The sequence below is a fragment of the Pygocentrus nattereri genome, chromosome 29 (genome assembly GCF_015220715.1).
Source record: "Pygocentrus nattereri isolate fPygNat1 chromosome 29, fPygNat1.pri, whole genome shotgun sequence".
Taxonomy (NCBI): domain Eukaryota; kingdom Metazoa; phylum Chordata; class Actinopteri; order Characiformes; family Serrasalmidae; genus Pygocentrus; species Pygocentrus nattereri.
In genome coordinates, this window is record NC_051239.1 from 3,550,306 (window position 1) to 3,570,801 (window position 20,496).

At 42.0% G+C, this 20,496-nt stretch overlaps 1 protein-coding gene across 2 annotated transcripts in view; it reads left to right on the plus strand.

The window, feature by feature from the left end:
• Positions 1 to 17,186, plus strand: part of hmcn2 (hemicentin 2) — a 103,290-nt gene extending 86,104 nt beyond the window's left edge. The window contains exons 64-80 of one of the 2 annotated variants that reach the window (XM_037536256.1): positions 302 to 492; positions 2,288 to 2,369; positions 4,472 to 4,642; positions 5,233 to 5,385; positions 8,668 to 8,805; positions 8,936 to 9,057; positions 9,147 to 9,387; positions 9,477 to 9,536; positions 10,034 to 10,153; positions 11,116 to 11,250; positions 11,957 to 12,076; positions 12,216 to 12,341; positions 12,427 to 12,555; positions 13,514 to 13,819; positions 13,948 to 14,067; positions 14,624 to 14,750; positions 15,633 to 17,186. In XM_037536256.1, coding sequence (XP_037392153.1) covers positions 302 to 492; positions 2,288 to 2,369; positions 4,472 to 4,642; positions 5,233 to 5,385; positions 8,668 to 8,805; positions 8,936 to 9,057; positions 9,147 to 9,387; positions 9,477 to 9,536; positions 10,034 to 10,153; positions 11,116 to 11,250; positions 11,957 to 12,076; positions 12,216 to 12,341; positions 12,427 to 12,555; positions 13,514 to 13,819; positions 13,948 to 14,067; positions 14,624 to 14,750; positions 15,633 to 16,005 — 2,714 coding nt within the window. In that variant the 3' untranslated portion in view covers positions 16,006 to 17,186. Of the gene's footprint in view, positions 1 to 301; positions 493 to 612; positions 1,565 to 2,287; positions 2,370 to 4,471; positions 4,643 to 5,232; positions 5,386 to 8,667; positions 8,806 to 8,935; positions 9,058 to 9,146; positions 9,388 to 9,476; positions 9,537 to 10,033; positions 10,154 to 11,115; positions 11,251 to 11,956; positions 12,077 to 12,215; positions 12,342 to 12,426; positions 12,556 to 13,513; positions 13,820 to 13,947; positions 14,068 to 14,623; positions 14,751 to 15,632 lie in introns of those variants that run through there. The other variant, XM_037536257.1, reaches the window with a different exon arrangement.
• The last annotated feature ends 3,310 nt before the right edge of the window (positions 17,187 to 20,496 follow it).

The following is a 20,496-nucleotide window of genomic DNA, read 5'->3' on the forward strand; positions in this document are numbered from 1 at the left end:
ATCCCTTTATGGCCACAGTTTACATCTTCTAATGGCTACTTCCAGCATGTTAATGCACCTTGTTACAAAGCACAGGTCATCTCAAACTGGTTTTATGATGGGTTCAAACTGAATTTCATGATGCTGTTATGTAAACTCGCACAACACCCTCTAAGGAATGTTTCCAACATCTGGTTGAATCAAAGGAAAAAGGGGGTCTTATTGAGAGCTGGAACGTTGTTCATAATAAAGTGGGTGAGTGAGTCAGTGAGTATATCAAAGGGTTTAAAACTGCTCTCTCTCTCTCTCTCTCTGTCTGCAGAGCCCCCTATACTGAGAGGTGAGGCCCACCTGTCTCAGACGGTGTCCCGTGGTGGGCTGGCTGTGTTGGACTGTCCTGTAAGAGGAAACCCAGTTCCAGTGCTACGATGGCACAAAGACAATAGCCCTCTGCTGGGTTCTGAGCGGTTCCACCCTCTTCGCAATGGCTCTCTAGCTATATACGGGGCCATGGTAATCATGACAACAATTCTTAGTATTTGATTGTGCCATGAAGTAGACCCCGTCTCTGTGTTGATAGGTGAGCTGTAACTCTGAGCTCTGATGGAGCTCGTCTCATCACTGTTATTGCAGATACAGCCCTGCAGGAGGATGAACACCAACAACACAGAGCAGAATGACCACAAACATATGAACAGATATGTGAACACTTTAGATGTGTCTCCAGAAACACTATGAGGAGAAGATCAGCTGATTGGTGGATCCATATGACCTGCACATCTCCAGAGTTCAGAACATTCCAGAGTGTGATTATATAAAAACTATTTAAAGCAGCACCAGAACTGCCAAAACTCTTAAATAATAAACACACACAGAAATAAAGACAACAACCCCAGACAACAACAATTCAGACAACAACCCCCTCAAATTTCCTCTTGGAGGTGTTTAATGAGCAGCTCAGCAGAGAAGTCTCACTGGCTGATCTAACGCTACTTCCCAAACCACAAACTTCTGTTCTTCACATACTGCATTAATGAGTGCACGCCTAATGGGATGTGCACTATTTTACACACTATTTAGTGAGCTAGTATGCAGTTTGGGACGGGGAGCTAGTAACGCAGTGGGAAATCTCAGCTCTTTATGTTTCAGTGTTCCTTTCTTATTAATATAGCAACAAATCAATTAAAATCAAGACAGGAAATGAACATTTCAGGTAATACGCTTTACAGAGGAAATTTAAAAGTGATCCAAAACAGCAACATGTTTTACTGCCTTTGCTGGATCAGTTGTGGCTTCAACTCCACAAAACTAGTACAAACAGACACAGCACTGCTGAGTGAACCTGATGTAGCCTACCAAAATGGTGGCAGCGTGGCTATGATGCCATCAGAATACTATCAGTAGGAAACCTCTCTGTAGGTCTGATCTTTTAGGTGCTTGGGGTGGTCAGAATCTCTTCATATCCAGTTACAGTGAAATAAATAGTAGTTTTACTGGACTTTGCTTCCAGGAAATAAACACCTTCGGCAGGTATGCACAGCTTTTTGCTAGCTGTTGTGATTCCAGGGCACTTCATTTAAAATGAGCAACAACTGTGTGTCTGTATTGGATATGCATCTGTGTTGGAAGATATTAAAATATGTAAAGTATAATAAATAAATGTAAAGTAGTTTTACAGTAGATTTTTAATAATGCTTAACGTTCTACAGACATCTGTAAAGACGAGTGATCCACTTCCACCCACAAACCACATTTTACAAAATGCGTGGTTCACTTTGGAACATGAGTAGCTCCTCCTTTTCTCCATGCCTCCTTCTTTCCATCACACTGGTGCAGTTTATTTCTCATCCATCCAGAAAATGTAGCTCCAAAAATGAAGTTTGTTCATATCTGACTAACAATGATTCTTGAATTTTGTATAATCACTGCTTCTATGCTTCATATGTTGAACAGGCACAGGGTGCAAATGAGGCATCTAGAATCCCATTTGTTTGCTCTTGTGCACTAATGAATAATACTGCGGAGACACAGCTGGAAAAACACAAACTGTACAATTTGTGAGGTCTTTAAATGTGATGACTGTGTTAAACCACCTACGGTTCATCTGATTCAGGCACACTGTCCTGTATAAACCTTCAAACTAAAGCTGATGGTCTGTACTTTAAGGTCAGGCTCAGTTTTTCTTTACAATCGCCAGTGTCCACAGTAACTGTCTAGTTATTTACAGATTACACTGTTTTTCATGTGGACTTGTGGAATGTGATCTGTGTATAGATATTTTATATGGCTGTATGTGCTTGTGTGTCAGAGTGGGGACTCGGGAGTGTACCGCTGTGTGGCTGAAAGTGAGGCTGGCATTGCAGAGAGGACCATCTCTCTGAAAGTTAAAGGTGAGAAGATATCAGAACATTTACAGCATTTAGCATTTTGTCTTTGCTAGTTACAAATAGGTTAGTGAGAAAGCTGGTTCTGAGCTCAGATACTGCTAGAAACAAAAGTTCATGTTGATAACTGAGAGAAAAAGGAACAGAGTCAAACATGGTGCAGTGCAATACATTACAAATGAGTGCAGTACAGTACATTTCGATAAATACTTAACTCAGTCCTCCCTTAAGTGCTATATAAAGAGAATGTCTTCAGTCTGCGTTTGAAGACAATGAGAGACTCTGCTATTCAGACCACCTGGGCTCCAGTACAGAGAAAAGTCTTGATGCTTGTCTTCCGTGCACCTCAAGCCGAGCTATACTTGAAGCTTGAAGGGCTCGAGGTACACTTGGAGTTTTGACCATTGCCATCCGGGAGAGAGGGGCTGGCCTGTTTTTGACTTTGTAGGCATCAGAGTTTTAAACCTGGTGCAGCTACTGGAAGGCAGTGAAGGGAGTGCATGTGACTGAACTTAATGAGATAGAAAACAAGCCATGTTGCAGGATTCTGGATGAGTTACAGAGGCTTGGTGGCCACATAGGAAGACCAACCAAAAGCAAGTTGTTGAATGTTGAACAACGAGGAGAAAGCAGCTTCTGGAGCTCCGTAAATACCCTCTGTATGCCGTCAATGTTCCCATTCCTAGAGAAGTATGGAGATGTTCAGGGATTGCTGAGCTGGAGTTAAAGCAAAGGAAAAGAGACGTTACAAGCCTTTCTTCCCCTCCATTGTCATGGGAAATGTGATATTTCTCAGTAATAAGGTAGACAAACTGAATGCGCTGATCAGGACCCAGCGGGAGTATCAGGAATGCAGTGTGCTGTGTTTCATGGCTCCATGCTAATATTCTGGATTCTAGGTTTTCAGTCACCAGCTTTCAGATTGTGATGGGGACAGAGACACTAACCTGAGGAGAAAGAGGAAAGGTGGAAGGGTTGCACTGTTGAATCACAGATGGTGCAATTCAGGACATATTACTGTGAAGGAGAGTCACTGTTGCAGAAATGCTGAACTTTTAACGGTTCCTTTTCATCCATACTACATGCCAAGAGAGTTTACAGCTGCCATTATTGTCTTTGTTTACATTCCGCCGGCAGCTGATGCAGAATTGGTGTGTGACTCGGTACCCAAACTCTTTCATTACTATTTCTGGGGATTTTAGTCATGTTTCACTGTCTACCTCTTTACCAAAGTTCCACCAGTTTGTTCAATGCACAACCAGAGTACAGACTGCTGGATCTTCTGTATGCAAATGTTAAGGATGACTACAGATCATCTGCCCTTCCTCCACTTGGAAGAATGAACCACAACCTGGTTCTACTAACTCATACATACCAACCTGGAGTCTCAAGAAAACTGGTGACAAAGAGATCAATCAGGAGGTGGTCACCAGAGGCTGAGGAAGCTCTGCAGGTCTTCTTTGAGACCACAGACTGGTGACTCTTGCGTGAATCAGCTAGTGGAAACAACAACAGGATGACAGACTACATCACTGATTACATCAATTTCTGTACATACACTGTTGTTCCAGCCAGGCGGATATGTTGTATTCCCATCAACAAACCAAGGACCTGAAGGAGTTGTTGAACAGAAAGAGGAATTGCAGGAAGGAGAGTATAGGAAACTTGTGGAAAGCTTTGTTGAGTGGTGTATGAGGAACCGCCTGATCCTCAATGTGACCAAGGAGATGGTGGTGGACCTACTTGACAACAAACTGGACATAAGGGCCAACAAAGATGTTGGCAATATTTTGCTTCTGTTCATTTTGCTCTTGTTTACTCTTTACCGTGCTTTGTACTGCTGCAATAGAAGAATTTCCTTCTAGGATATATCTGTCTATCCATTCATCCATCCATCCACCAATCTGTGGGAACAATGAGAGTTCTTGATTGAAAAGGCAAGATAATGAGGACCTGTATTTGCAGGGATGAATAGCTGCTCAGTCTTACTAGGAGACAGACAGAAAAGCCAAAAAGAAGAGATCAGAACTATTATTTTGGTATCATTACAGTGTTGTATGTACAAAATCTCCACTGTAAGGTTGTTGAACTTCAAATCATAACTGCAGTTCCAGGAGGATTCTCAAACTGGGCAGACTGGGGGCCGTGCAGTGTCACCTGTGGGCGGGGAATCCAGGAGCGATTCAGATCATGCACCAACCCGCTACCAACTGATGGAGGCCCACTTTGCGAAGGTCCAAATGTGGATGTTAGGGAATGCCAGACATCGTTATGTTCAGGTTACTTTTTATTGATTTAAGCGACAACTTGATAATCTAGTCTTAAGGTTCTCTAATCTGATCATGAGTTTGATTCCTGGTGATGCCACAGCCGTCCTTTGCCAGGAGTCCAAGACAGGATAACATGGGCATCTGAACAGAATTAGCAGTTAATGTTCTCCTGGCAGCAGTTTGGAAAATGTGTTGGAGCATCACGTCTAAAAGGGGGGCACATATTACACTTTTAAAAAAGATGGGCTCTTTGCACCATGAAAATGGTTCTTTATAAAACCATTTTCTTTACTCATCAACCTTTGAAGAACCATCTTTTTAAGAGTGTAGGCTTGGTAGTATCATGTGACTGGTGGGGGCCCAGCTAATTGGTCGAACTGGGGAGAAAATTAAATTTTTTTTGTTTCAGATTCAGATTCCTTTATTGATCCCAGGGGGAAATTGCAGAAATAAATAAACTATTAAAAAGGTAAAGAAAAGTTACGAGTAAAAATGAAAGAACATGAACGGGAGCTACTGTAACAGGCAGCATGCACGTTCGCGCACTCGTTTTATTTTAATTTTAATATAAAATAGAATTCTCTCTACATCTGTTGTAGGTGAGACCCCTCGGAGGGCCCGAGGCAGTCTGATAGGGATAGTGAATGATCAAGAGTTTGGAGTGGCTTTCCTTGAAGTCAACATCACTGAGAACTTGGAGCAGGGCACCAGCAACCTGCAAGCCCATGTGGACAACATTCCTCCCAGTGTGGGTAAGTGACAGATGAGAAATAATAAAAATACATTTAAAAACTGCAAACCAATGAATAAAAACAGCTAAGCTTTCAAACAAACTTATGGAGCATTTTATTCAGCCATTTTCCTTTGAGTCTTATTAGTGTCGGGACTCAGAGCGCTCCAGCCTCCGCCCCAAATCTGAACATGTGTTACGTTACAACTAATTAATTCTAAGTTAAGTTTTAGTTCTAAATGTATTCTGCTCTCCTATGCAAAAAGGGTAATAAAAGTAAAAAGATTAAAAAGCATTCTTGAGTTCTTATCGAAGGAAAGAAAAGGCCTTTTTCATTTATTGAGCTTCAAGTGACAAGATGGTTCCCGGACAGCCACAATGCAAAGATTGTTACAAAGCATCCTTCTTTATACCCTGTCTGGGGTGAGTTCATCACCCCTCCCTTTTTTATATGACCTCGAATCACCTTTTGGTTACCAATACATCTTGTTTTACTGAATCTTTTGGAAAGATAAGATAATTCTTTATTAGTCCAACACAGTATTACAGCAGCACTAGAGTAATAGAAGTAAGGCACTCAGTAATAGAAACGCGAAACAGTATAAACATTATAAATATTATAAATAATAAGCTAAAGTTGAGTCTCTAAGAGTTGCATAAAATCTGTATTGCACATATGAACATATTGCACAATGAAAAATATTTGCATTCTGAATATAAGTGTATATTGTATGTGTGTATATTGTGTGTGTGTGTGTGTGTGTGTGTGTGTGTGTGTGTATATATTGTGTGTGTGTGTGTATATTGTATGTTTGTATGGTCGAGACCCAGGTTAACAACGACCGCCTCCGGTGCTGTTGACCAGCAGGGTGCCGGTGGAAATTGGACTACTGTAGGTCGAAGACCATCAGAGAGGAGAGGAGGAAGGCAGGTTAGAAGGCAGCGAGAGAGAAGGAAAGGCAGGAATGTGGAGGTTAGAGTAGGGACTCTGAACATAGGGACAATGACTGGTAAAGTCAGAGAGCTTGCAGACATGATGGAGAGAAGGAAGGTAGATATTCTGTGTGTCCAGGAGACCAGATGGAAAGGAAGCAAGGCCAGGAACATTGGAGGTGGATTCAAACTGTTCTATCATGGTGTAGAGAGGAAGAGAAATGGAGTAGGGATAATCCTAAAGGAACAGCTTGGGAAAAGTGTTCTGGATGTAAAGAGAGTGTCAGACAGGATCATGAGCCTGAATTTGGAGGTTGATGGTGTAATTTTGAATGTGGTCAGTTCATATGCACCACAGGTTGGTTGTCAGTTAGAGGAGAAAGAGGAATTTTGGAGTAAGATGGATGAAGTGGTAGATGGTGTCCCTAGAGAGGAGAGATTAGTGATTGGTGCAGACTTCAATGGACATGTTGGTGAAGGGAACAGAGGGGATGAAGAGGTGCTGGGTATGTATGGTGTGAAAGGCAGAAATGCGGAAGGTCAGATGGTTGTAGATTTTGCAAAGAGAATGGAAATGGCTGTGGTGAACACGTATTTTCAGAAGAGGGAAGAACACAGGGTGACATACAAGAGTGGAGGGAGGTGGACACAGGTGGATTATATCCTTAGCAGGAGATGCCACCTAAAGGAGATTGGAGATTGTAAATTGGTGCCAGGGGAAAGTGTAGCAAGGCAGCATAGGGTGGTTGTCTAGAATGAGATTAGAAACAAAGAAGAGGAAGAGAGTGAAGACAGAGCCAAAGATTAGACGGTGGAAGCTGAAGGAGGAGGATGGTTGCAGGCAGTTCAGGGAAAAATTGCAACAGGCCCTTGGGGCAGTGAGGAACTACCTGTGGACTGGGAAACTACAGCTAAGGTGGTGAGAGAAACTGGCAAGAATGTGTTGGGAGTTTCATCTGGTCAGAGGAAAGAAGACAAGGAAAGTTGGTGGTGGAATGAGGAAGTCCAGGAGAGTATTCAGAAGAAGAAGGCAGCCAAGAAAAAGTGTGATAAGCATTAACCGTTTCCTGAAATGACTCAGTGATTGTCGGCTGCATCACAAATGAGGACGACGGAGAGAACAGAGAACTGATTCAGGACTTTGTGGACTGGTGTCTGCAGAATCACCTACAGATCAATGCAGGGAAGACCAAAGAACTGGTGGTGGATTTCCACAGGCGCACACATCCCCCTCCAGCAGTGAACATCCAGGGAATGGACATTGAATGAGTGGACTCTTATAGGTACCTGGGTGTGCACCTTAACTATAACCTTCAGTGACCGGCTCCTTCACCCCAAGTGTGTGAAGGAGCGCTATCGCAGGTCCCTCCTTCCTGCTGCTGTGAGACTGTTCAACCAGCACTGCTCCCAGTAGACCATACTTCTTCTTTCGGCTGCTCCCTTTAGGGGTCGCCACAGCGGATCATCTGCCTCCATCTTACCCTATCCACTGCCTCCTCTACTTTTACACCAACCATCTCCATGTCCACCTTCACTACATCCATAAACCTTCTCTGAGGTCTACCTCTTCTCCTTCTACCCGGCAGCTCCATTTCCAACATTCTTTGACCAATATGTCCACTATTCCTCCTCAACACATGTCCAAACCATCTAAACCTGGCCTCTCTGACTTTATCTCCAAACTGCTCCACCTTCACTGTCCCTCTGATCTGCATCATCAGCATCTTCATGTTGAAAATCTCAGCATCTTCATGTCCGCCACCTCCAGCTCAGCCTCCTGTCTTTTAGACAGAGCCACAGTCTCCAAACCGTACATCATAGCAGGACGCACTACTGTCTGTAGTACAATGTTTACATTTTTATTTCTTTTCAAAGTCATAGGCTGCATATCTACAAAATGAAAATGTAAAAAAATGTAAATCAACAGCAAAGTGATGGTTTGTGATTCAGTTTTTCAGCGCAGACGTGCTTTAAAAGTCAAAATGAAAAGGCAAATGGAAACACAGGCGCCACCTGCTGGTGATTCACTTTTTCTATTTTGCTTTTTTGTTTTCAAGTTGACCAACATGCAAATATACACTCAACACTCATAGTGAAATGGTTCTTCAGATGTAATGTGTATCTTACAATGTCAAGCCTGTAGCAATAGCAGAACCATTTTTGGTGCAACATAGAACTCTTTTCAAAAAGATTTTATGTAGAACCACCTACAGCGCATTCTCTATGAATCTAAACACTTCACCATGTAAGGAACTCTTTAAACTTGTTTGAATGCTCATTGTTCTGTTTAAAACCATTTTCTTTATTAAAAAACCCTTGAAGAATCATATTTTTAAAGAGTGTTCTGAAGAGTGAGTTTCTTGCTTTGCAGGCCCTCTGATGCGAGTTCTTGTATCTGTATTTGCTCCCGTCTACTGGACCACCGTGTTGCAGACAGCAGAAACACAAAACGGGTTCTCTGTCAGTCATGGTCACTTCAGACAGGAGTCTCAGCTGGAGTTTGAGACCGGTGAGAGCTCTGGAGCTCATAAGTTTCAATTTAATATATTAATATAAAATTCAGTTAATCACGTTAAATATCTTTCTATATTTTTGTGTAAATAGGCCATTTACCATGTGTTGTGTATACGTGTTTGTAGGAGAGATCCTAAAATTGACACATGTGGCCAGAGGAGTGGATGCAGAAGGTGTCCTGCTGGTGGACATGGTCATCAATGGTTTTATTCCATCATCACTGTCATCTTCTTGGCTCAGTCTTCAGGTTTGACTTCAATCTGAATTAAATACCTGGAATCAGTTCAGCTCTTTCTGTCCTCTGAACTGAGCCTAAACAAAGTGTGTCTTCTCCAGGACTTTGATGAGTCATACGTTCAGACAGGCTCCGGGCAGCTTTATGCCTGGTCCTCACAAAACCACCTGCAGGACGGTGTCCCGGTGACCCTGCGTTGTAATCACTCTCTGCTGTACGAAGGCCCTGCAGAGCGCCATGGGGCTTTGCTGCAGTTGGTCAGACTGACGGACATCAGCGGGACCTACAGTCTCTTTAGCCTTAGCCTACATTTCCAGATGACCGCGTCACTGGTCGTGCCAGGTCAGAGAATGAGAGTCAGGAGGTGGAGAGTGTGAAGTTAAGATGCTGCTTCGAAGCTTTGTAACACCTGTGGATGTTTTTGTCTGCAGAGGGTGGTGGAGAGACATGCCCGAAAGGATTCGTCTTGGACACGGCCTCATACTGTGCTGGTAAGCTACACTCTTAAGAAAGATGCTTCTTAAAAAAAATTATAAATGAACTGTGAACATTCAAAGAGGTCTTTGCATGATTAAGGGGGCCTGTGCATCATGACATGGTTCTTCAGCTTAATGCAGAATGTGGTGTAGATGGATCTATATGGAACCTTCTTGAAAAGCATTTCATGAAGCACCAAAAAGGTTTTTTTTATTGTGTTATATAGAAAACTTTCCAAAAAGGTTCCATAAAGAATCATCTACAGCACATTCTCCACCAATCTGAGGAACTGTTTAGTCATGCAAATGGGTTCTTTGAGTGTTCATGGTTCTATATAGAACTGTTTTCTTTGCTAAAGAAGCCTTGAAGAAGCATCACTTTTAAGTGTGTGCTGTATAGAGCTCTTTTTTGGAGAACTGAAAACTGAGCTCAAACTGATGATCTTCCAGTGCAGGATTTATTTGAGATGATGTGTTTTAATGATGAGTTTTGCTGATTGCTGCTGTTTCAGATGAGGACGAATGCGCTGTGGACTCTGGCTGTTCTCACTCCTGCACCAACATCATGGGTGGCTTTACCTGCACCTGCCCCTCCGGCTTCAGCATCTCCACCCACTCCAACACCTGCCAAGGTCTGCTTACCTTCTCAGTGTTACTTTTCAAACCCAGATCATTTTGTTAAAGAGCAACACAAAGACCCCTTTTACACCTGGTCACTTCCTGTGTCCAGCATCTGCTTGCATTTCCACTGAGTCAAATATGTTTAGGCTGCTATAACATGTTGCTCAAATGCAGTTCACCCCACCAGAGTCACCGATCACGGCGTTCTGTGATTAAATTCATGGCTCCTTGAAGACGTCACAGCATTAAAAGAAAGTCACACTGAGCTTTGCCCTGCGACTACGGTCAAAAGCACTGACTTAAAGCACTGCACTGGTTTTGTGTTGACAGAAATAAAAATGGCAGTAATTTAAACTTGATGTAATAGACATATTTTCAAGTAGTAAAGTATGCAGTATGGGACAGGCTGGTGCCACTGTCACAGTTACAGATGCTACGCAAGGTCGCAGGACCTGCCAATTAAATGTAATTTTCCAATTAAATTATTATTCAATTAATTTTCCGTTGTATTATGTTAATATGTTTGTCAAGAAAATACAGATAAAAATCATCAGGTTATGTAGGTGATGTTGTGCTGATTCGCTTTATCGGTCAGTTTTGTTCTTCTAGCTGAATGTAGCTAAGTGGATTCTAAGACCAGACACCAGCCCGTCCTCAGTTTAGGGCTGCCTGATCTTATTTAAGCAGTGCTAACTCACTGTGTCTTCAACATGCACCATTTAGCTTTGTTTGTTTAAACAAACAAAACAAACAAAAAATGAACCATAAATTGACCTTAATGATGAATGTAGGTTCCCTATCCTGTTTCTGTGCTCTGCATTCAGACTTAATTCCTCCAGAAGCAGTTCAGAAAACACACCCAGATCAGACACAGTGGCTGTTTGTTTGTTAGTTTGTGTTTATTCTGGTTTGGAAAGTCTGTCTGCTTGTGTTTACAGCATTTTCACTGTGCTGTGTATTTACTGTGTGTCAGATATAGACGAGTGCGCTGAAGGGTCACACATGTGCCACTCAAATCAGCAGTGTGTGAACACAGTGGGCCGGTATCGCTGTCAGGCGCAGTGTGGCCCTGGATTCAAACCCAGCTCAGCCGGCAGCAGCTGTGAAGGTGAGAGAGACGTTTACTGTAAAACGCTGACTGAGGAGAACCGTGAAGAAATTCATTATTAGGGTTGAAGCACGCAGTGCGATTTCTCTTCTTCTTCTTCTTCTTCTTCTTCTTCTTTTCTCCTGAAAAAGTGGTTGTGGAGAAGAGATCGTAATCCATCCAGACACCAAACTTGGTGGGTAGGTGTAGTTTGTGTGCATCTCGCCACGTAGCAAAAATGACCTCGATTGGCCAAAGGGGGGCGCTATAGAGCACCAAAACAGGGCCCATTGTGACTGCATTAGGCCTGACTATGGCCTACATCAAGTCAATGGGTTAAAAACTGAACCAGTCCACTGTGCAAGGGGTACTATGTGAGAAATGCTGCCAATGGTCAGGTAGTTCTGACATCTATGTTCTACAAACCAGTGTAGCTCAGTACATATGAATGGAAACTTATCATGTGGGTAAAGACGTGTGCTCGTTGTTTATGGCAACTGAAGGCCTTTTGATGAATTGACATCATTTCGGTTCTATTCGCTCGGCCTCTGAACAAGATTCAAACAGCTTGAGGCCTTTTTACGCCTGATGGGCTAAACTGCTGAAGGGCTGGTACTGCTTGTACATGCTTGAACCCGCTCATCGCCGCTTGCGGCTATATTTATTATTATTATTGTTGTTGTTGTTATATTATTGTTATTATTATTAATATTATTATTATTAATAGATGTGGATGAGTGCCAGGAGTCTTCAGTCTCTCCCTGCCAGCATCAGTGCTTCAACACACTTGGCTCCTTCCGCTGCGCCTGCCGTCCAGGCTATCAGCTGGTGGGACATCGATGTCTTGGTCAGTTTCTCTGTAGATCTTTTTAAGGGTCATCAAAAGAATCCAGGAAGAAAACTGGTCTGAACTGTTGTTTATTTTATATAACCAAATCAATCTATAATTTCTTTCATTTGAACTGCTGTGTGTGTGTGTGTGTCAGATGTAAATGAATGTTTGCAGAGTGTGTGTCCAGTTAATCAGCAGTGCAGAAACACAGAAGGAGGATATCAGTGTTTTGAAAGTTGTCCAGCAGGCATGACGCAGTCGGAGAGCGGCGTGTGTACAGGTGAGATTTATTATAGTTGTTATTTATTATTATTGATTACTGATTACCATGATTGGTATTGTATCTCGTGTTTGTTGAACTGTAGACGTAGACGAGTGTGAGGACGGCAGCCACGCGTGTCGTTACAGTCAGATCTGCCAAAACACGCTCGGTGGGTACACATGCGTGTGTCCAAGGGGCTTCCGCTCTCAGGGCGTCGGCCGACCGTGTGCAGGTGAGATCAATAAAGAAAATATATATGTAATATACACACACAATAAGTTATAGACTTATATATTGTGGGGCGCCAGAGGTGAGCAAAGCCTCAGGGGGTAGTCCTGAGAGGAGCGCGGCAGGAGGGGAAGTCCCGGCAGTGGCTCGTGGGCTCCTGGTCGTCGGCTCAGGCTGGGTAAGGAGCGCAGAGAGAGAGCACAGCAGTTTCCACACATGGGCTCTGGCACTAAGCTACTCACCCACTTGGTTGCCTGCTGTCCAAAACAAAATGTTGAAGGGGCAGGCCACCTTCAGCAGCCCAGAGATCAGCCCATGGCTGGCGTGGCTTGGAGGAACCGAATTGGTGAGACGGCCACCGGTCACAATATATGTGTGTGTGTGTGTGTGTGTGTGTGTGTATACATCAGTGCATTCAGCTGGAAACACCACATGTTGGGTTATTTTTAACACACACACACACACACACACACACACTTTCTAAGCTCTCACAAGGGGGGAGCTGGAACCTATCCTACTGGTCATTTGGTGAAAGGTAGGAAACACCCTACTTTTAACACAGAATGTCTGAAATCAGAAAAACGTGTGACACAAGTGCTAAAATGGAAAACTCCAGCTTTGTTTATGTTGTTTACCTCACGCTTTACAGAGTGGTTTTATTTTGTGTTTCAGGTTTTTGAGAATAACAAGACATTTCTAAACGTTAACAGAATATGGTATTTTTTATTGTTTATTGCAGTTTATTATCTATTATCTTAAGATGCAAGTCATTCTGTACCGATCTAACATTTTTATTTACAGCTTCATACCAATTATTATGCTAATGAATCACGTCCTCTAAGCTGTAGATCCGCAGCATCATATTTGGAGTATTTACCTGCAACTAATTTAGTCTGTAAATGTTCCGAGCATCACTGTTTAAATGCTGTGCTAAGTTCTAAGACCTCTTCTCTTCCGGTCAGACATTGATGAATGTGTCCAGACACCCAGCCCCTGTGCCTATCAGTGTCGGAACGTGCCCGGCAGTTTCCGTTGCGTGTGTCCACCAGGCACCGTGTTGCTAGGCGACGGCCGTTCCTGCGCTGGCCTAGAGAGGGGGCGCATCGTTACCAATGGCACCAGGTTCCACACCAGACTGAGGCCGCAGCTGGTGTCCACTCTTGGCCGACCGTTCCTGACCCAGTTCCAGGCTGAGCGTCAGGGACCCTTGCATGGTCCGAGGAACAGCTGCCCCACAGGCTTCACCAACAAGGACGGCACCTGTGTGGGTGGGTGAACATATTACACTGAATCTAGCCGATCAGACTACTATCAGATTAGAACTAGGTTTAGGATCAGCACCGATTGATCTGGGTCTGACCGTTTGTCTCAAAGCTCCTGTTTTCTTTCCATGCAGATGTTGATGAATGTGTGTTCAGAAAGCCCTGCCAACATGAATGTAGAAACACAGCTGGAAGTTTCCAGTGTTTGTGTCCTTCAGGATACCAACTCTTACCCAACGGTCGAACCTGCCAAGGTGAGTTCCTCGAGTCGTTCCAGCAAAGCTTTTGTTCTAAAATGTTCTGAGAATATTAGTCCCATGTTCTATTAGTGAATTCAGCAGGAAATTTTTTTTCTCCCAGGATGGGAGCGTTCTAGGAACGTTCTCTAAAACATAATGTGGCCCTACCAGCATTGTCACAACCTCCTCTGAGTGCAGTTAAACATGTAACTTTATGATAAATATCCTTGAAACATTCTTTGAGCGTTAGAATGAAAGGTTTTCTTTAAACATTATTAAAACTTGTTGGGAGTATTAGCCAAAGTGAGGGGATTGTTCTCTGCTAGCTGGGATATGACAATCATTTATTCCTCAATATATGACGTATGAAATATTAATTGATGTAATTCATATAAAGTGTATATTAACCGTATTAGTTGTAAGTTTGCTCAGTTCACACTTATGACTCCACACAATTCTGTAAATATCATTACAATCTCAGCTGTGCAGAATAAGCTCAAGCAGGAAATTTACAGATGTAATCTAAATGTTTTGCAAATTTAAATGTAATCTAAATGTTTTTTTTTTCCAGATATTGATGAATGTACTGAAAAGAGGGTTCAGTGTGGACCGAACCAAATGTGCTTTAACAAACGGGGGGGCTACCAGTGTTTGGACACTCCCTGCCCTGCCAGCTACCAGAGAGGGGGCAGTCCTGGGTAAATCACACTTCTCTTCCCACATTAACTGTGCAGTAAGACAGAATACATGAGTGCAGAAATATGTGAGCAGTGCAGTGAAAATGGCATGAATAGTGGGAAAGTTGTTGTTTTAAGAGGTGCATTGTGTTAAACTCATTGGATGTGGAATATCAGACCCCTACACTGGGGAACTGTATTATTACGAAACAACAGGAGAAGCGAGGAATGAAGACAGATCTGCTGTATGAATACTGCACTAAAAGACCACAACCACATTTCCAAAAATGTTAGGACTCTGTGTTTCAAGTTAATTTGTCATTTGCACAGCATGTCAGGACATTTAAGTATTGAAATGCTTGTGGAGACACTCAGATAATCACTAAACAGAAAGTAACTAAGATAAAGTAAAATGTGAAAAAACAAACTGAACAAAATGAAACACACAAAATACAGAGAAAACAAACAAAATACAGAGAAAACAAACAAAATACAGAGAAAATATACACAAAATACAGAGAAAACTAACAAAATACAGAGAAAACAAACAAAATACAGAGAAAATATACACAAAATACAGAGAAAACGAACAAAATACAGAGAAAACAAACAAAATACAGAGAAAACATACACAAAATACAGAGAAAACATACACAAAATACAGAGAAAACGAACAAAATACAGAGAAAATATTAACAAAATGCAGAGAAAATATACATTTTGTGTCCCCTCCTCCTCTTTCCTTTAAAAATATGATGCACATGCTTTGCATTTCATTGCATTTTATTTTTATTTACCTTCTGGACAGTGTCCCAACTTTTTTGGAAATGTGATTGTATACTTTTTAAACAAAACTCTGAACCAATGTGATTACAAGCAAACAAACCCTTTTGGTGTCCACAGGACCTGTTATAGACCGTGCTCTCCAAACTGTGCCGCCGGAGCTTCTCCCCTCCTTCTCCAATACAAGCTCCTGACTCTTCCCCTCGGAATCCCAGCACAGCACAACGTGATCCGTCTTACAGCGTTTTCTGAGGCTGGTGTCCTGCAGGAACGCACATCTTTCACCATCCTAGAACAAGGAGGTGAGATCGAAGACCAGCCGTTTGGAATTAAGGATGAGGCTGGAAGAGGCATCATCTTCACCATGCGTACTTTAGACCATCCCGGCCTGGTCAGGCTGCGAGTACAAGCAACCACACTGTCCGAGCATGGCCGCATCACATACCAGAGTATATTCATCATTTACATTTCCATCTCCATGTACCCCTACTGACCTCAGTTCAGCAGCACTGAGATGCCGCCGAGTGCTGAGAGGAACATTGATGGTCTCCTGAGCTCAACTCTGGTGATCCACTCATCGGCAGAAGGGAAAACTTTTTGGCTGAATGGATTTGATCCCTACATGAACATTTGCAGCAGGAACTTGGGAATGTGCTCTCAGACAAATGCAGTATTACCCTGGACCACCAGACATGTTTACAGTTTGCTACAATAAAGACCACTCTGACCATTCCTTTTACTTACTGTCCACTGCAAATGAATGTGATCTTAAAGTTTAAAAAGCATTTGTTTCACTCGGAAACTTAGACTGAGCTGTTCGTCTTGGTTACAAATCATAATTTACACATTTTGACATTTTGCAGCCTCCATTTAAAAACTGCCGAAGACAGAAATTAGAACTAAACTAACTTCCTTCACGAGACTGCTTTCTGTTCCTGTTTCAGACGGATGGTGTTAATTAACTGCAGCATTCAAATCTTAATGTTCACAAAAGCTTCATTCACAGGTAGAAAACTGTAGAATTTTATGGCAAAACAAATGAGAATAGAAGAGCTGAGCGTCAGATCAGATCAGTCTGCTGTTGTAGAATCTTGACGATGTGGAAAACGAGGGTGGATGAGTGACTGATTTCATCAGGAAAACGCTGCAGATCTCAGTTCTGACAATACAAATAAAACGCCTGAAGATCTGCACTAAAAAAAATGAGACCTGCTGCTCGTAACGGGGGGATTGTTCATAACCCTCTCCCAGCTGCAGGACCCTCCACCCCTGTTTCTTCCCCAAGTTAAAAACTCTTCAAATGTACATGATTCCTGTGACATTTATCATTTGAACAATACAAGTCAGCAAAAGGGATTGCTTTGTTTAATGGTTTGAATGTAATTAATGTAATTCTGCTGGTAATCACTGTTTCTATAATGTACTTTTTTGTATCCTTGTTATGCAACGCTTGTACATGTATTCCTTTACTACCCTACCCTGTTCCTGACACACTGGTTATTAATAATAGTTTATTAGGGCTGATTTATATCATAACTTTTTTTTGTACAATGTTTTGCTGGTTATAATCAAAAAGCCCAAAATATTTTTATTTACTAATTAAAAGGACTTTGACGGTGTAGCATTGTATCAAATTCTTCTACAAATAAAATGGATGACCAGTATTTGTAATCATTTTATGTTGATAGTATTTTTGTTACAATTGGTTTATTATTAACTATATCCCTTTTTGCAGCCTCCAGGCAAGGTGCTATTTTAATTAATTAATTAATGAAAACAAATCTTGAAACCAAAATGCCTTAATGTGAGTCAACAACATCAAACAAATAAGACTGGACTGTAAATATGGCTGAGAATTGGACAGAACACATGCAAGAATTTAACAAACAAGCAAAACCAATGGACAGACACACACTGTTTGTGAGAGGGACGGCTGCCGCCAGTCACAGTTGTAAGTGGGGTGGGATTTTGGGAGTTAGGCCAAAGGCTGACGATAAAGTTTAGATGTGTGATCTCTAATGATCTCCAACATCAAAAACCTGTGCAGTGGAGATGAAGAATGAAGTTGACTTATTGCTATTGGACATTTGATCTCTGCAGTGCATTTTATTTTTTTAACTGATTTGCATTGTTTTCTCCATTTTCTGCACGTGTGTGAACCACTTTGAATTACCACTATGTATAAAAGGTGCTATTCAAATAAACTTGCCCTGTCTCTCCATCTTGGAAGCAACTGGAATGCATGTTATGCTGCTGAAAGACTTGTTTCAGAATTCTGCAGTAATCCGGTGCAGTTAGGAAGATGAAGGAGGGCGAGGACTGAGCAGGACACACTCTGGGGCTAATTTTACTCACCTGTAATCTCTCTGCTATCAGATGATGAACAGAATGAACATATGCAGGACAAAATGTAGCAGAAGAAAAAGTCAGATATTGGACTCTGAAATTTAGTGGAGTGAAAGTAAAAAATCGCCCAGAACAGAGAAACTTCAGTACAGATACATCAAAAAATACTAAAGTACAGAAACCAATTACATTTACTCAGTTACTTAGTTACTCAGTTACTCAGTTACTGTCCACCACTGTCTTTAATACAGATTTTTCTTCCTCCTCCACTGCTTAGTGTTTTTTTTTTAATTTCCCCACATGCTTGGGTTTGTGAAAGGCGCTATATAAATAAACTTTATTATTATTATTATTGTTATTATTATTACTAAACCAGCCATTAGTGGTGTACTTTGTGTACTTCTGGTGCCGGTCCCAAGCCCGGATAAATGGTGAGGGTTGCGTCAGGAAGGGCATCCGGCGTAAAACTTGTGCCAAATCTATCATGCGGATCACAAATATGATTGCCATACCGGATCGGTCAAGGCCCGGGTTAACAACGACCGCCTCCGGTGCTGTTGACCAGCAGGGTGCCGGTGGAAATTGGACTCCAGGAGACCAGATGGAAAGGAAGCAAGGCCAGGAACATTGGAGGTGGATTCAATCTGTTCTATCATGGTGTAGAGAGGAAGAGAAATGGAGTAGGAATAATCCTAAAGGAACAGCTTGTGAAAAGTTTGGGTTGTTTGGTTGGAGCTGTTTTGTTTTTGTTGTTTTTTTTTTTTTAAGAGCACAGCCTGTAACAGTCACAGAGATTAAACTCCAGATGATTTTACAGATGTGCATTTGTTGTTTAACAGTTTTTAAGTGTTTTAGTACCAAGCTTCACATTGATGGTGAACACTTCTGAGGCACTATAGTGTCTGTAATCTAGAGGTTCCTTCCATTTTGCACTGTAATAGAAGATCCTTACCCAAAGCACACAGATGAAAGTCTTCTCAGGGTTTTTTGAAGTAAGCCATATGAAAAGGCACAACGCAGTTTCAAGCCACTGTCTAATTTTAAAGCTGTCAGCATTTTTTGACTGTCCTTCAATAGTGCGGTAAGAGCCGACACAGATGCGTCTGATTCAGCCAGTCAGGCACTTCAGAAGAAGCTGATCAGCTGGAGTGGTCCACCACCCAGGCCTTCCCCTGGTAGCCCCAACATTGAGAAAAGTGTGTTGGAGGTCTGTGGTGAACTGGAGTGTGTCTAACGGTTTAACGAGTGGCAGATTTGAATTTGATGGTTTCCTAATGGGACCTACAGGAGTGATCTCTATCGGAAACCATGAGAAAGTAAAACCAGAAGGTTGGAAATCAGCAGGTTTCATTGATCCACTTGTGCTGGACTGTGGAAGGAATGGCTTCTTCCTCATCCTTGTGTCCCAGAACAGCAGCGTGGTGTGGAACGTTTGTCTTGGTAAACACAAGTATGGAAAACAGTAAAACTGTTTAACTTCCAAAAAACAAACTCAGGTCAAACTCCGGGATTTGAGAGCCTTGTGCGTTTCTCCAAATTCACTTGGTCAGCGCACAAACGCCTGACCTGTTTCACTGATTAAAGCGTGTAACTAACCGTGTCTGTGTGATACTTTTGTGTAAACAGCCTGAGAGTGAGTTGGGTCTTTTAATTTGACATGCTCAGCATGAGACAGGTGAGCAGGAAGTGAGGTGAGTCAGGTGGCTCTTTAAGTAAAATGGTGGGAGCCATTGTTCCCCAAGAACAATGGACCCACCAAACAATCCGCTCATTCAAAGGTTTTGAATATTGGCACTCTGCTGTAGGTGAATAAGGTAAAGCTGTTATTTGGTAAAATCTATTGATTTTTAGTGAATGTATTTAGCCAATCGGTTGTTGTGCTGCTTGAACTATTGTTGAAATGCTGAGCATGTTGTGTCTTAGATTGTTGAAATTTTATATTTTGTAGGTGCTGATAAATTGAAATGAGTGTATTTTAATGTGTGGGACTGGTTTTATCTTGTGACTTAAGTGTTTTCCTGTGTTTTGTTTTTGTTTTTTGGTATTTAGTTCTTACGGTGTGTTTACGCGAAGAAATGAATAAAGGACGCATAGACCATCAGTTTGAGAGCCAAACAGTTATTCAGCAGGGATGCTACAGTAAGAACTTTCACTACGGGCTCCACATAGTTGGGAGAATACTGGACATAGACTGCTGGGGACACAAGGATTAAAGTGAGCTTCTGCTTCTTCAAGGCGCTGTTGGTTCAGGGTGCCTAACAGCTGGTTTCTAGGACTTCAGTTTGAGGTATTTCTTGACTCATTTGTTGCATGTGGGATAGCAGTGAGCAGGACTGTATTGAAGATCAATTTGGTGACATTCATCTATAATCGAACTGGAAATACGAAGAGCAAAGGTGAACTTTGATCGTTGATCCAAGTATTTTTTTATCATTAACGGACCTCATTACTTTTTCTTCCATTTTTTTTTCCTTTTGTAACTGGGACCTTTCATTCGCCACTTTCAAGCCCATTAATATTTTTTCACAGCAAGCTGCGTTTGGCTAAAGACTGGTACTTATTTATTCTCTTCCTCTTATTATTATTATTTTTTTGTTAATTGGGTTGAAGCTGTGAAGCATTGGTTACTTTTAGGTAT